This window comes from Magnolia sinica, chromosome 3, assembly GCF_029962835.1.
Source record: "Magnolia sinica isolate HGM2019 chromosome 3, MsV1, whole genome shotgun sequence".
Taxonomy (NCBI): domain Eukaryota; kingdom Viridiplantae; phylum Streptophyta; class Magnoliopsida; order Magnoliales; family Magnoliaceae; genus Magnolia; species Magnolia sinica.
In genome coordinates, this window is record NC_080575.1 from 13,204,968 (window position 1) to 13,220,015 (window position 15,048).

The 15,048-nt window shown below is 39.9% G+C and overlaps 1 protein-coding gene across 3 annotated transcripts in view; it reads left to right on the forward strand.

Annotated features, from left to right (window-relative positions):
- The window catches only part of LOC131239551 (aminopeptidase M1-like), a 66,726-nt gene that overhangs the window by 24,034 nt on the left and 27,644 nt on the right, over nucleotides 1-15,048 (forward strand). For all 3 annotated transcript variants that reach the window (XM_058237310.1, XM_058237309.1, XM_058237311.1), the window contains 7 exons: nucleotides 1,129-1,450; nucleotides 1,536-1,657; nucleotides 1,737-1,834; nucleotides 7,239-7,416; nucleotides 7,502-7,616; nucleotides 7,703-7,770; nucleotides 7,864-7,941. In XM_058237310.1, coding sequence (XP_058093293.1) covers nucleotides 1,129-1,450; nucleotides 1,536-1,657; nucleotides 1,737-1,834; nucleotides 7,239-7,416; nucleotides 7,502-7,616; nucleotides 7,703-7,770; nucleotides 7,864-7,941 — 981 coding nt within the window. The remainder of the gene's footprint in view (nucleotides 1-1,128; nucleotides 1,451-1,535; nucleotides 1,658-1,736; nucleotides 1,835-7,238; nucleotides 7,417-7,501; nucleotides 7,617-7,702; nucleotides 7,771-7,863; nucleotides 7,942-15,048) is intronic.

Below are 15,048 nucleotides of genomic sequence, written 5' to 3' on the forward strand. Positions count from 1 at the left end.
TTGGCTAAACATTTCTGCCAAGTATCCTGTAGTATCCAGTACTGGTATCATCAAATATTGATAAACATGAACAAACGACATTGCTAGTGGTGATAATTTAAGAAGTCCATGATGGGGCTAACTTCAAATGATATGATGGTTCAATTGGAGGAGTTTGTTTCTTCCCTTTAATGGTGAGGACCATTGGTCCGGGTCTATCTTGCCAAGCAACATTTTAAATTCAACAAACAAACTGGAGATGTAAAAGGTGGCTTTGATTTACTGATAAAGGAGGTGGCTTTCACCTAATATGATAGGATTTTGGTAAAACATTTCTGACAAGTATCCTGTAGTATCCAGTACTGGTATCATATTATGGTGTCTTGACATGATATGTTAGCATATACTAGTATCAGGGTATCATAGAGACACTGATAACATACTTGGGTCCCCTTAGGATGCACCCTCCAAAGGGACATTTGAGGCATAAACCCCCTTTTGAGCCAGATCAGGGTTTTTGATGTTTGTTTGGGTGCACTTTGCAAATTCCGTCTCACTATCCTTCTCGAAAATTAGGTGCTAAAATGCTGACTTGAAGAAGCAGATTGGTTTTCGTCGAGTCACCTAAAAAGTAGGTGTGAGACCCCTTTCTACATGAATGCATCTAAATGGGCCCTTTCTGTAAAATTACATCAGAGTGGTTTTCATTTTCTTTGGGGAAATGCCCAGTCTCATGTCTATAGGGTAATGAAAAATTAATAAAAGATCAATAAACATAACAATAGATGCGTAGATAAGGAAAGCATTTATCCACCATCCATCACCTTATTGTTTCAATGGGGTGAAACCTCATTAATTGTGCTGATAACGCCCATAAATAAACCTATGATGCTGAAAGCATTTTTCATTTTCTTTTTCTGTATTTCCTTTTTTTTTTTTTGAAAGATGATGTTGCTGACAGCTTGTTTATGTGATAATTCTAGCACAATGTTTCCTCTGCATTTTTCAGTAGTTGTTTAGGCTGCATAAACATGGAAGTGTTTTTTTCAATATACATCATGATTCTTTGTGTGATTTCAGGCAATTTTAGTGTATTTCCTTTATCTTTGCATTTCAATTTTCCTTCTAAATTAGTTTTATTGATTGCAGTCACAATTCCTATCAAGTGGCCTCCTTGGGGATGGACAGTGGATTGTTCCCATTACATTATGTTGTGGTTCATATGATACCCGCAAGAATTTCCTTTTGCAAACTAAATCTGACAGGTTAGAGATATCGGAGCTTGTGGGTTCTTCCAATGAAAGCTTGACAGAAGAATGGAACCCAGGGGAAGGGGATGAGAAAAATCCTTTTTGGTATAAAATTAACATTGACCAGACAGGTTTCTATCGGGTGAAATATGATGATCAACTTGCAGCCAGACTTAGATATGCAATACGGGCCAGCTGTCTGTCTGCAACAGATAGATTTGGTAATATGCTTTGTTCACCATCATTTTCCCCACTGTTTTCCTTTAGTAGTGAGGCTAACTTGCATTCTTAATGTTGTCAATTCAGGCATTTTGGATGATTCGTATGCCCTGTGTATGGCTTGTAAGCAGACATTGTCTTCTTTGCTTTCTTTGATGGATGCTTATAGAGAGGAGCTGGATTATACCGTTCTGTCATGCTTGATTACTGTAATGTTTCAATCCATTTTTTAAATGTTCTCCCAGTCTTTCCTTCGAGTATTGTGTTTCTGATTTCCCTGCTCCACAGATATGTAGCGAAATTGTGAAGATTGTAGCCGATGCCACTCCTGAATCATCAGATGACATCAAACAGTTTTTCATCCATCTTCTCCAGTTTTCTGCAGGGTAAGTGTTCGAGATTATTCTCAATGATGCAATGCAATTTCGATTCAATTGATGACCATATGACACTCTTTTCATTCTCAACCATGAAACGTAGAGTTGCTCTTTTTTCATGTTGTTCTGGCATTCGAGCTCAGACCTTATTGTATTAGATTCTATGGTATCTCCTCATTATTGGGAAGCCATCCATGCCTGCTACCATAGCCTTTTCTAGGTTCGAAAGTAGTATCTGTAGGATTGCATCTATGCGAGCATGAAGAATCAAATGGGTGATTGGAAGTGGATGGAGATTGATCCAATATAAATAATTATATGTTTTGGTGGTCTAAAGCTAAGAAGTTTGAGACCAAATCCATCACCTTGTGGAACCTTAAGAAAATATGAACCTTTTAGAAGGCTGAAAACCAGCTGTACGATGTTAGTAAATGGATAGGTGACCTGTGAAAAAGAATGTTACCTGGCTGTGACATAAACATAGATATTTACACTTTAAACTCTGAAACATAACTGAACAATGATATAGAAATGCCAGTGCATAAAAATGCCATCAATTCTTCTAGATTAAACATGCACTCTAAGAAAATGGACTATTCCTTGTTTTTCATTGGGACACCCTCTTTTCTTGGGTTGGAAGCTCAATTGAGCACTAGAGGAACTTGTACTGTTGTACCTCTCAATAGATATTGAGTTAATAGACGTGCATTTTTATTCACTTTGAGTAAAAACTTAAAAATGCTTCATATCAACCTTACAAGAGAAGTGCTAATCACTTTTTATGTCTTTGGTTCTTCTCTTGGACCTTCACATGTAAAATTGTTCCAATGGCACCATGATTGTGCTAATATACATCTGTAAGATTTGAAGGTGAAAATTCTAACTCTTCGAGATCTCCATCCATCCTGATTCACAAGAATTGTCCATCAACTGGGGTAACAGAAGCTTTGAAAATTGATTTGTTAAGAACCGGAAACTAGAACCTCAAGCCATATGAGTAGATGCTCCCTGGTCAATTATCCACAGTGCTAACTGTTGGAAAGCAAGACAAACCATATACCTATGTTCATGGACGTGTACCAGCAGCGGGAAAGGGAGCATTCTTTGAAAGTCTACTAGCCTTTTAGTAAGTAAAATATTACTCAAGTGAGAGTAACTAAGTCACCATTAGTACTTTGTGGCTGCTGAGAGGTGATAGGACCAACAGATCAAACACCATTCATTTTGCATCTTTAGAGATATATGAATAGTTGGCACATGATGGTTTATCATAAAAAGTTTAAACGATATGATTATTGAAAGTTTGAAACCACAATGGGAGCACTTCCACAGTCCAGCGCCTCACCTTAACTCATCACCACAAGCACAGCCACTGCATCCTCTATGATTCTTGTCACCACTGCCAATTGAGGTAACAAGAGCAGACCTGTTACCTCCACCATTAGTAGAGCCAGCCCGACCTTTAAATTCATGCGTAGGCCTTCAAGGATGGGACAATGATGGAAGATATCTTCCATTATTTAATGATGAACGACCTGGCCAGCAGTGCCACTGATGGGGGAGATACTTGCATGCAAGGCAACTCTAACTGACCCTCGATCTAGATAATGAAGTCCACCAGACACCTCCACCAATTTTCTTCCGTGGATTTAGACCCTAAAATGCACAATAGGAGGGATAAAATTAAAATGTAATAGAACAACTCAGTGGCTGTGAGAGTTTCCTAATAGATAAACATTAGGCTAATTAGAAACTGTGGAATATACAGAATCGATGACAATGATATAGAGAAGCTCAGATGAGTACTACCTAGTCCATGTATTTTAGATATGGTACCATGAACTAGGGCAGCTGAAGCATTCTAAATTGATTTGTTAAGAATATAAAATGGACTAGAATCTCTAGTTATATGATTAGATGCTCCTGAGTCAATGATCCATGGAGCTAAATGTTTGGAAGCAAGAAAAATTGTCTGTGTTCACAAACGAGGCAGCGAAGGGAGGGGAAGGACCATTGTAGGAAGTCTGTTTTCCCTTCAATAACTTAAAAGTATTCATTAGTCATTACAGATGAGAGCAACCAAGTCACAATTAGTACTTCGCAGCAGTTGAGAGGAGACAGATCCAACAGATTGAACATCATTACTTCTTACAGAGACGTGCCTGGTTAGCCCATGATGGTTTACCAATTAAACGGTATGATTATTGAAACCACAACAGATGCACTTCCGGAGTCTGCGGCTCCCCCTGACTCATGGCCACCAGCATGACACCACATCCTCCATGATTGTTATCACCTTTGCCAACAGTGGTAACAAGAGAAGACCTGTCACCTCTTCCAATAGTAGAGAGCCACACGTGTTGTGTGTGCGTCACTTAATCCAAGGATGGGTATCTCCACCCCCAAGATCTGAGCTCCAAAGGGTTCACACTCAAAACTAAGACCAGTTAAAAATTTAGGAACCTGAAGCTCTTCATATTGCTGCCCTGTTTCTCCAATTCAGTAGTTAGGGGTTGATACATATTTAACTCCACCCAAGATTCTTATCACCCTCATGTAATGCAGTTATCTCCTGAAACAAGTAGCAAATACATGAGATTTTCGTATATGAAGAATAGATTTCACTCCAAAGAATCCTCAATGTTGTGGTGTCCAAAAACACAAAGTTAGTCGCTAAAGTTCCATACTATTCAACAATCGGGTCATAATCTGGGCACTTTCTAGAATTCACTTTGGCCGTGTATGGGATCAGGTAAATGAGACAGTGAATTTGAGGAGAGATCCATGGATTTATGGGGGTGAGGGGAGATCTTGTAATGGGACTTTCTTGTATATCAGGAAATGGGTTCCCTGAGTTTGTTCTGTTTGGGTAGTTCTTTCTATAGAAGTTGGATCTCTGTGGTTAGTTCTTTTCTTTCTCTCTTGTTCTCTGTTGTTTTTCTGTTATATATATTATTTTATTTTATTTTTCTTTTGTCTGGCTTTTGGCCCTAATAAATTTGATTCATCTCTCAAAAAAAAATAAATAATAATAATAAAAAAATCAGGGGAGATTAGAAATCCAAGGATTTAACAAATCCCCAACAAAAGAACATAGAGGAGATTTGAAATTCGTGGATTTCCTGAATCCATGCCCAAAATCCCTCACAGCAAACAGCCCTTTAAGCCTAAATACTACCTCCTTCCTACAGTTTATCAGAAGTTAAATACTGTAGTTTCCCATTCGCAGTTAGGAAAAGTGGCACAGATTTACCATCGTTGATGGTTTTATCCATTTCATTTGACCGAAGTCATCTGATTCTGAGGAATATCTGATGGGTTGAACACCATAACCTTATTGTCAACTTTTCCCTCTATAATAACATTTAAATCATTCCAATACTGAAACATGCAACTTATGTTGAAAACGAGTTTCCGGTAACACCTCAAATCAAAAAGTGCTGCCACAGAGCTGCTAGAGAAATACCACCAATGGAAAACAGGCTGTCAATGGGCTGCAAGAAACACTTCCAATGAAAAGCAGGCTAAGCTGCCAGAGATACTGCCAATCGAAAACATGCTGTCAATGAGCTGCCAGAGATACCTCAATATTAAAATAAAATAAAATAAAATAAAATAGAAGAAGGGCTGATGTTAACAAGCTGCCAGAAACACTTCAATGAAGAATGTGCTGCTGGGGACAGCTCTAATTACTTGACTATTGAAACAAGCTGTCAATTGGCTGTCAGAACCAAATTCAGTCATGTGGCCATCACACTATAGCTACATGACACACCTGCTCCTGCACCGGTAATTATAGAGGAGCACTTTGAATCAACCGGACCATGCTTGCCACACTAATACTTCTTCTAATGAAGACAACCGACATGATTTCTGCATACCGGGAGGAAAAAAATGAGATCTCCTAAAAGGAAACCAGCCTCAGCAGATCTGGTTTCAACAACAAAAACATAAAAGAAAAGGTGAAAATTGTATACATTGAAAAGAGAAGAAAGGTGAGATCTTGGATGAGATCACTCTGATACTATGTAAACTTTAGAGGTCAAATGTGGAATAAGAAAGGAGCAGAGGGGAGAGAGAAGAATAGAAGGGAAGTGAGCTGTGACCCACAATATGACTAAAAGAGGGTGCCATGCCACATGTACAGTCAATAGGTGCTACCCCCAAGCCTTTCTATTTGGAGATTCTCTCCCTCAGTTGTAATCAGACTTCTTTTTCTAACAAAATTCACATCAAAGCCCGAAAAAATCTCCCAATTCCTGTTACATGACCTGAAATCCCCATTCCAAAATGGTAAGCGCCAAACCGAACTCCAAATGCAGAATCAGAAATCTGTAGCCTGAATTAGTTGCAGAATCCTTCTAACTAACGCTGTTCCTGCCTTGGACTCTTGTTCGTGCTCCTGCTTCCGCTTCCTAGTTGGATTTACTTGCTAACACTTTGAAACAGACACCTTCTCGCTCCCACACCTGAATCTGTTGCTGCTTCTCTGCATGCTTCGCGCAACTAAAGCCTGAATCATGTGAACTTCCAGGAAATGAGGAACAGCCTCAGAAAGATATTAACAACGATCTTACTTGTTGTTGTAGAAAGCACATTGACAACAACTATCTCAGTCAAAAAACAATTGATGCCAACTTCAGGGATATGAACAAAATGAACACATTTTCTGCTCTTTTTCTAATCCCAGAGGAATATTAACTAACCTGTTGAGAAATATTGGTCACCCTTCTGCATGGTGCTTAAATACGGGAATCCTATAGGCATGTTTTTCTGCTGGTACCAGTTACCACCATCGTTGAACTTGAATCAAGATACTTAATGAGTGACAAGTTAAGATCAAAACCTAGAAAAACTTCGTCCACCTCAAAAAGCTTCTTCCTCAGGTTCTTCTGAGCACTGAAAAAGAGAACAAGCAAAAATGGGAGAAAAAAAGGAAAAGGAAAGGGCGATGCTTCTACCAGCTTCTCTAACTGATGGAGAAAAAAGGAAAGTGAACTGCAGCAACAAAACCTTGTCAGAGATTCCCTTAGCTATTTCTGTTACACTCTAACGATAGGTCCGCTGTAGTTCTGTCATAGACAAATAATAAAAAGGTGTTATTATTGTCTTTAGAATGGTTTCTTCATCCAAATGATACAAAACCTGGAAGAAGCCAAAATGAGGTATCTTATAAATGTATGATTGCATATTTGTGTGCTTGTCTGTTTCCTTTTTATCTAGTCAGTACATTCTAAAGTATATATATTTTTTCTTTTACTGATAATACCTCCTAATGTATTTTGGAACAATGTTGTGTTGTTTTAACTTGGTTCCTATTAGTAGTTGCTGTGACTGTTGTAGCATTAAATCCCTTTGTTTATTCTTTATATTTTCCATCCTTGAAATGGTTCCTGATGGACTTTGTATGCAGGAAGTTAGGTTGGCAACCCAATTCTGGTGAGAGCCACTTGGATGCAATGTTGAGAGGGGAGCTATTGACTGCACTTGCCCTATTTGGGCATGACATAACACAAACTGAAGCAGTGAGACGGTTTTACACATTTGTAGATGACAGAAATACATCACTACTCCCTGCTGACACAAGAAAGGTTGGTCGAATTGAAATACATAGATTCAATCTTTATATCACCATTTGCATGTGCCTGTTGATGTCATTGTCCAATGTATTTGTAGGCGGCATATGTTGCTGTAATGCAGACCGTCACAACATCAAACAGATCTGGATATGAATGTCTTCGAAAAGTTTATAGAGAGACTGATCTAAGCCAAGAGAAAATGCGCATTCTAAGTATGTCAAGACCTATATGAATTTGAAGGAAATTGCTTGGGTCCATTTTACTTCTGGGGGATAATCTCTCATATCATTCTTTGTAGGTTCACTGGCATCTTGTCCCGATCCAGATATTGTCCTCGAAGCTCTGAACTTTTTGTTGTCCTCTGAGGTATGTCAGTTTGTTCTTCTTGTTGAGCCGTAAGTGTTATCCTAGTAATTTCCCATGAATTTCCTTAGTGAAGGTATTTGTAAATAATTTCAGGTCCGAAGTCAGGATGTCATTTATGGGCTTGCAGGAATAAGTAGGGAGGGGCGTGAAATTGCATGGAGATGGCTGAAGGTACTCATTTCCCTAGTTTTGAACTTTAATGTGGATGCCATTACTGTCAAAAGGCATTTATGGAAACATGTTATTCTGTTGTCTTTGTTCCCTATATGGACTATTACCTATTTCGAAGTGCATCTGCGTATATCATGGACGACTATATTTCAAAGTGAATTTATGTTTATTAACTGCAGAAACCATCTCATAGCTATTGGAGCTTCCCACCTTGCATTCATGACATTCACGATAAATTGAACAACACGATATATTTGCATGCATCGATGATGATATCATCTATACAATGATTTTTTATTTTTTATTTTAATTCCTTTAAGATAATGATATCATCCGTACAATGTATCTTTTGTAAGTAGAGAATGATTTGATGATGATAATGTGAAGAAGAGAGGAAAATATTGAGAGAGAAGAAGAAGAAGGAGAGTTTGGGAGAGATGTTGTGTTAGGCTTACTTGCCCTAACACATAATATTTTATTATAATAAAGCATATAGTACACCGCAGGAGAAGAGGGAAGTGTGCACATGCACTTACACTAAAAGGGGCCACTAACCACCACTAACCACATACACAATACACTAGCATTCTCTATACTCCCCCTCAAGTTGGAGCATAGATGTTGATCATGCCCAACTTGTCACGAACACGATGAAGAGCATCTCGACTCAAGGACTTTGTAAGAACATCAGCAAGTTGATCTCCAGATCGAACAATAGGAGTGACGATTTCCTTAGAAGCGATTTTCTCCCGAATAAAGTCACAGTCGACCTCAATATGCTTGGTTCGCTCGTGGAAAACTGGATTACGAGCAATATGGATGGCCGCTTGGTTGTCACAGTGAAGAGGAACAGGATCCGAAGGAGGATAGCCAAGTTCTTTAAGAAGGTTGCGAAGCCACACGAGTTCACACGTCACATGAGCCATAGCACGATATTCTGCTTCAGCCGAGGACCAGGCAACAACTGGCTGCTTTTTGCTCTTCCAGGTTATAAGATTGCCACCTAGGAAGGTACAGAAGCCAGATGTAGAGCGGCGATCAAAAGTACTACCTGCACAATCAGCATCGGAATAGCCAGAAAGATGAAGATGACCATGCAACTGAAAGCGGAGGCCAAGACTCGGGGTTGATTTTAAATACCGAAGTATGCGATAGACAGCCGTGAGATGGGAAGTACGGGGAGCTTGCATGAATTGGCTAACAACCCCCACCGCAAATGAGAGATCTGGGCAAGTAATAATCAGGTAAATAAGCCGGCCTACAAGTCGTCGATACATCTCGGGATCAGTGAGGAGAGCACCATCATCTAGTCGAAGCTTCTGTGAAGTATCCATGGGAGTGGTAGCAGGCTTGCACCCTAACATGCCGGTCTCCATTAGAAGATCGAGCACATATTTTCGTTTTAACAAGACCAATCTGGATGATGAGCAAGCAACTTCAATTCCGAGGAAGTAGCGAAGAGGACCAAGATCCTTGATCTCAAACTTGGTCTTCAAAAAATCTTTGACCTCCCTCATTCCAGCAGAATCACTACCAGACAGAACAATATCATCCACATAGACAATGAGAACCATGATGCCCATTGATCGTCGACATATAAAGAGAGAATGATCGGCATGACTACGAACAAAGCTAAACTCCAAGAGAGCCTGACTAAATTTTTTGAACCATGCACGTGGGGATTGTTTGAGTCCATAAAGAGCCTCCTTCAACCGGCATACAAGTGCAAGGTTATGAGAAGCAACAAAGCCAAGAGGTTGATGCATGTAAACTTCCTCTGCAAGATCCCCATGGAGAAATGCATTCTTAATATCAAGCTGAAACAAGGGCCATGATAAATTAACGGCCAAGGAGAGCACAACGCGAATCGAGTTAGATTAGCCACCGGAGAGAATGTCTCAAAGTAATCCACACCATGAGTCTGTGTGTAACCCTTAGCAACAAGACGAGCTTTATAGTAATTAATTGAGCCATTTGGAAGAAACTTGATCGTATAAACCCATCAACAGCCAATAGGTTTATGGCCTAAAGGAAGTGGCACAAGGTCCCAAGTATGATTATTCTCAAGAGCAGACATTTCTTCTATCATCGCCTTCGTCCAATCAGGACTTTGAAGAGCATGTGAGAGAGATCTAGGAATAGTCTGTGATGAAAGGGAAGCCGCAAACGACTAAAAAGAAGGTGAAAGATGATCATATGAAACGAAATTACTAATGGGGTGTTGAGTACAAGATCGTGACCCTTTGCGCAAGGCACTGGAAATATCTAAACTCGAGGAAGGAGAGTCACCTGAGCCAACATCCAAAGTGAGCGGAAGGGTGGATGGCTGAGCGTGTGAAGATTTATCTCGACAATGATACACTTGCAGAGGCTTAGGCTCACCCATATCACCAACAGGATGATGAATAGAGGGGAGAGGAGTTTTCCCATGATCACTAGTGGAAAGAGGATAAGAGTCATACTCCCCCTAACTCGTAAGAGGATCACAGAGGGATTGGCCTGGAGCGGAGAGAAAAGAAATATCCTCAAAGAAGGTTACATCGGCAGAGACATATTTCTTGCGAGTCAATGGGTCAAAGCATTTATACCCTTTCTGACTCCAAGTATACCCTAGAAAGACACATTTAATTGCCCTGGGGCTAAGTTTATCATTACTTCCATCCAAAATTTGAACAAAGCATGTGCAACCAAAAACTTATAGGTGGTAGAGGAAATGGATTATCATGAGGATACAATATAGTAAATGAAGATTTGTAACACAAGATACGTGAGGGTATACGATTAATAAGAAAAGTAACAGTTAGGAGAGCATCACTCCAAAAATGCTTAGGTAGATGCATACCAAGCAGAAGGGTGCGAGCAACGTCAAGAAGATGACGATTCTTTCGTTCGGCAATACCATTTTGTTGAGTGTGCGAGCACATGACGTCCTCGACAAAATACGACGTTCCTGCAAGAAGGACAGAAAGGCAGTAGACATGTATTCCCCTCCATTACCAGAATGGAGGGATTTGATGGAACAATGAAATTGAGTGCACACTTTATGAGAAAATACTTTAAACGCATCAAACACTTCACTTTTAGATTTCAAAAAATAAGTCCAAGTCATGCGTGAATAATCATCAATAAAGGTAACAAAATATCTAAATCCAAAAGTCGAGGTAACCGGAGCTGGTCCCCAGACATCCAAGTGAACCAGAAGAAAAGGTTGAGTTTTCTTCCCAGAAGAGCTAGGAGGAAACATAGCACGATGATGTTTAGACAATTCACAGATATCACAGTATAATGGTTTAGTGACAGATAAGGATCATACTAACAAGGGTGGAGGGACAAAAGTCTCAATCTAGCTATGGATGGGTGGCCTAAGTGGCAATGCCACCGAGTCACAGACCCCACGCACGTGTAGGGTGGGAACTCCGCACGGGAACATACTAACAAGGGTGGAGGGACACTCACACCATAAATAGGCCGCGCTTGATTTCCCGGTCCATGGGTCGGACCTAATTTTCCTGACCCCTCATGGGAGAATAATATATTAGCAAGGCATATTTGTTGCTCTCAAGATTCGAACATAGGACCTTCTGCTTTGATACCATGTCAAACAACCATTTACTCTAAAAGCTTAAGCTGTCAGAGTGTGGTGTATCAACGTATATCAAGGGACTATCACTCCAACATTGTATTCCTTTACGGTATCGTATCGCTGACCTATGATGCGAATAATATCGCCTGATACCTCATTGATACTTAGAATTGGTTTGAAATAGGTCAAAACTTCAAGCATTATTAGCATTGTCTCCTCTTTCTGAACAACGTGAACCCAAGCTTGCTAAAATGGACTGCACCAACATTCTTCTTCTTGGAAAAGAACTATTGTTATTAGCGAGAGAAACCATCTGAATCCTACTCTCCCACCACATGCCAATCTAGTATATGTTCCATCCGATTGTTCCTATCATGTATTGTATGTCACCTAGAATCATTCTAATTCAGTCATTAGATGGACTTGCACGTACATCAGATTTGGACAATGGCGAATTTTTAATAACCATCTAGTTTTCATACACGAGGCCACTGGAATCTAGATGACCAGCTTGGCATGATTGTCCATGAGATGTCGTATCAGATGAACTCTTGCATTAGCACACATGTGTAGCATTTGTTTTTATTTTGATCTTCTCCCTATTTTAAAACATGGACAACTATCCCCATGTAGCAACCCCTACTCTATCCCCGCCTTGTCTTGAAAGTAACAATCTGAATCCATGCTTCTCTTTCATGGAGGAAAAAATAAGTCAACAAAATACCATTCAACTATTAATCATCTCTCTCTCCATCTCTCAAGTGGGGCCAACATGAGCCTGTTGTGGTTAAAAAAATAGGCAAGTCTGCTCATCAAATAGGCCACATGTGCAGAAGAAAAATAGGTGTTTAGATAAAACTGATGGAACATATATGAATTTGTAATGATCTAAAGGAGACCACTATTGCTCCCTTCTCACTGAGACAGTATGTACTACTGAATGTATTTGATGTTTTATTTATGTTGTAAAAAATATGCATTTTTAATTGATTACAACTCAAAGCATGTACAACTTTTGAACTAGTATTGGTGGGTGGGTTGGGTGATGCAGGACCAATGCATGAACCAAATAACATGTGAGATCAAGTAGTAGAATTAAGACAATTAACAATAAAACACAAGCATTGCCATAATCATCACGAATCCCATGAAAACCCAAAGAACATCATACATAATCCTAGCCTAAGTTACCAACATCATCATACAAGATTATTAAATGAAAAAGAAACTAGGATCTAATGGATATAGGGACATCCAATTAGCATAGGGTATAGCCTATTTCAAAGTAGAAAACCTAATACAACCTAGGGTAAAAATTAGGGTTTGGGTAATTTGGGAAAATAGAAAAGTTAGGGTTTTTAGGGTTAGAGTTTCGGGAATGGAATAAAAGGGTTTTAATATAGGGATGATGGAAAACCAAAAGGGGCAAGGTGTGGCCGTACATCCAACCCGAAGGATTCACATGTGTGGCCGTACGGTCACACATGTGGCGCGGGATGGATGGGTTTAGGTCAGTTAGTGTTTAAGATTGTAGATATGTAACGCCTTGAAAATCGGGGGTCGAGCAAAGCTCTACTCCCGAGTTCCAACGCATCACTTATGCAACATAGATAATGATGATTGAATGTTGTCCATATTAGTGCATTTAAACATGAGTGGGATTATACTAAAACAGCATATCATACTCCAAAGTTAATGTAATTTGGCAAGCGGAAGACTGAAATATATGCATTTAATTATGAAAACGTTTCACAAATTTCAGAGTATTAGTATGGAACCGGGCTAAATATATACATGTGTTGTTTCTAAATATGTAAAATGCAGGAAGTAAATGTGTTCAACTAAACAAGTATCCCAGTAGTCTCTGCGCATCGGTATGAGATCTACATAGATCCGCCCGATAGTTGAACGTAGGAGAATCCTTCCTCCTTGCCTACGAAGTCCAACTCTGTTGTATAGACCTCACCATCACTTGCATCTAAACCAGAGTCTGGGTGGTCCCAACTCTGCTGTATACACCGTCCCAAGTGGGAATGAGTAGCTAATTCAGTGGAACTATAAAGCAAAGGTTAACATGTTATCAATTTAGTCAAGCAGTAATGATAAAGCAGTACAACAATCAGGTCCTAATTACTCTTGTTAATGCAATAATGGTATGCGATAATGTTGTATGCCCTAGCCTGCACTCCCTTTGCGACATCATCTCATGATCGCGCATGCACCCCTTCCTCTATGCTCAACTCTAACGCCAAAGGTACATGCAATGCGGTGCATGTACGTGATTAGCCAAGTTCTTAATTGGACTTATTCATACAACAGGTTTGGGAAGCTAAGGTACCTCCCTTTATATCATTTACCCAAATAATGATCCATCTAGGGTCGTCAATCCTAGTTAATCACATACGATAGGCAAGTTCACGAGTTTACACTGTAGGTTGCTACGGGAGGCTCGTCACCTCAGCGTAGGCTTAATTCACACTCGAGGTCACACCACCAACGCCCTACCAACTAGCAGTTTATTTTCGAAGGCTCGTCACCAACCCAACTGGGGACTGCAGCTAGGCTGCGTCAGGGTAGGCCTATTTTACTCGAGTTCACTACGGGAAAGGCTCGTCACTTTAGCGTAGGCCAACAGCTCGAATACAGTGGTATGGGACACTGTATTCGGCTCACGAGTTTGGTTTGCTCACTGGTCACTACGGGGAGGCTCGTCGCCCCAGCGTAGGCCGACAGCTCGACCACGGTGTCCCATACCACCATGCCCAGCTCATGAGTCTTAGCGGATCGTGGTACCAAGGTTAAACGGGCTTTCCACTGGTAAGTTGGTACCTTAGATTCAAGCAATAGCGTCCATATATGGTGAACATACATTAGGCCAATTGGGTTACTTGACAAGCTTGACTGGTACGAACGTATGTTGACTTAATCAACATGGAGTGCGTAAGCATTCCACGTGGCCTAACCACTGTCGACAAGCAGCGTACGACCCGGATTCATCGAACGTGTCCTGTGTGGCGAAACGACCTTGGCCACTAATTCGGGAATCGTTACCGATTGCCTGGACTATGCAGTAGTCCTAATCATACTCAAACACAATAGGCATCCATAGGTGATAGTCAATCAACATGTAACAACCAATTCAAGTATAAATCTCATTTGAGCATTTTAATAAACATATAGTGCACATGTTGTCATACATAAGCATTTTATCCATAAAGCACATAGTAGTAAGATAGGTTATATGAAGGAAACTGTAACCATAGATAAGTAAATTGAGAATCATATCTCGACACCCTAATTAAATGCATTTTAACAAGCATTTTCTCATTCAGGCATTTTATCAAACACTTAGACTACACATATAAACATACATGTAATATATTAGTTATAACATATATTATAGCAAATCCTTTCACAAGGGAGCTGCCACACGTACAATAATCATGTATTCTCAAACATAAATCATGACAAGTACAAATCATAATTCCATATTCATTCAAATATTTCAACAAACACATGGAATG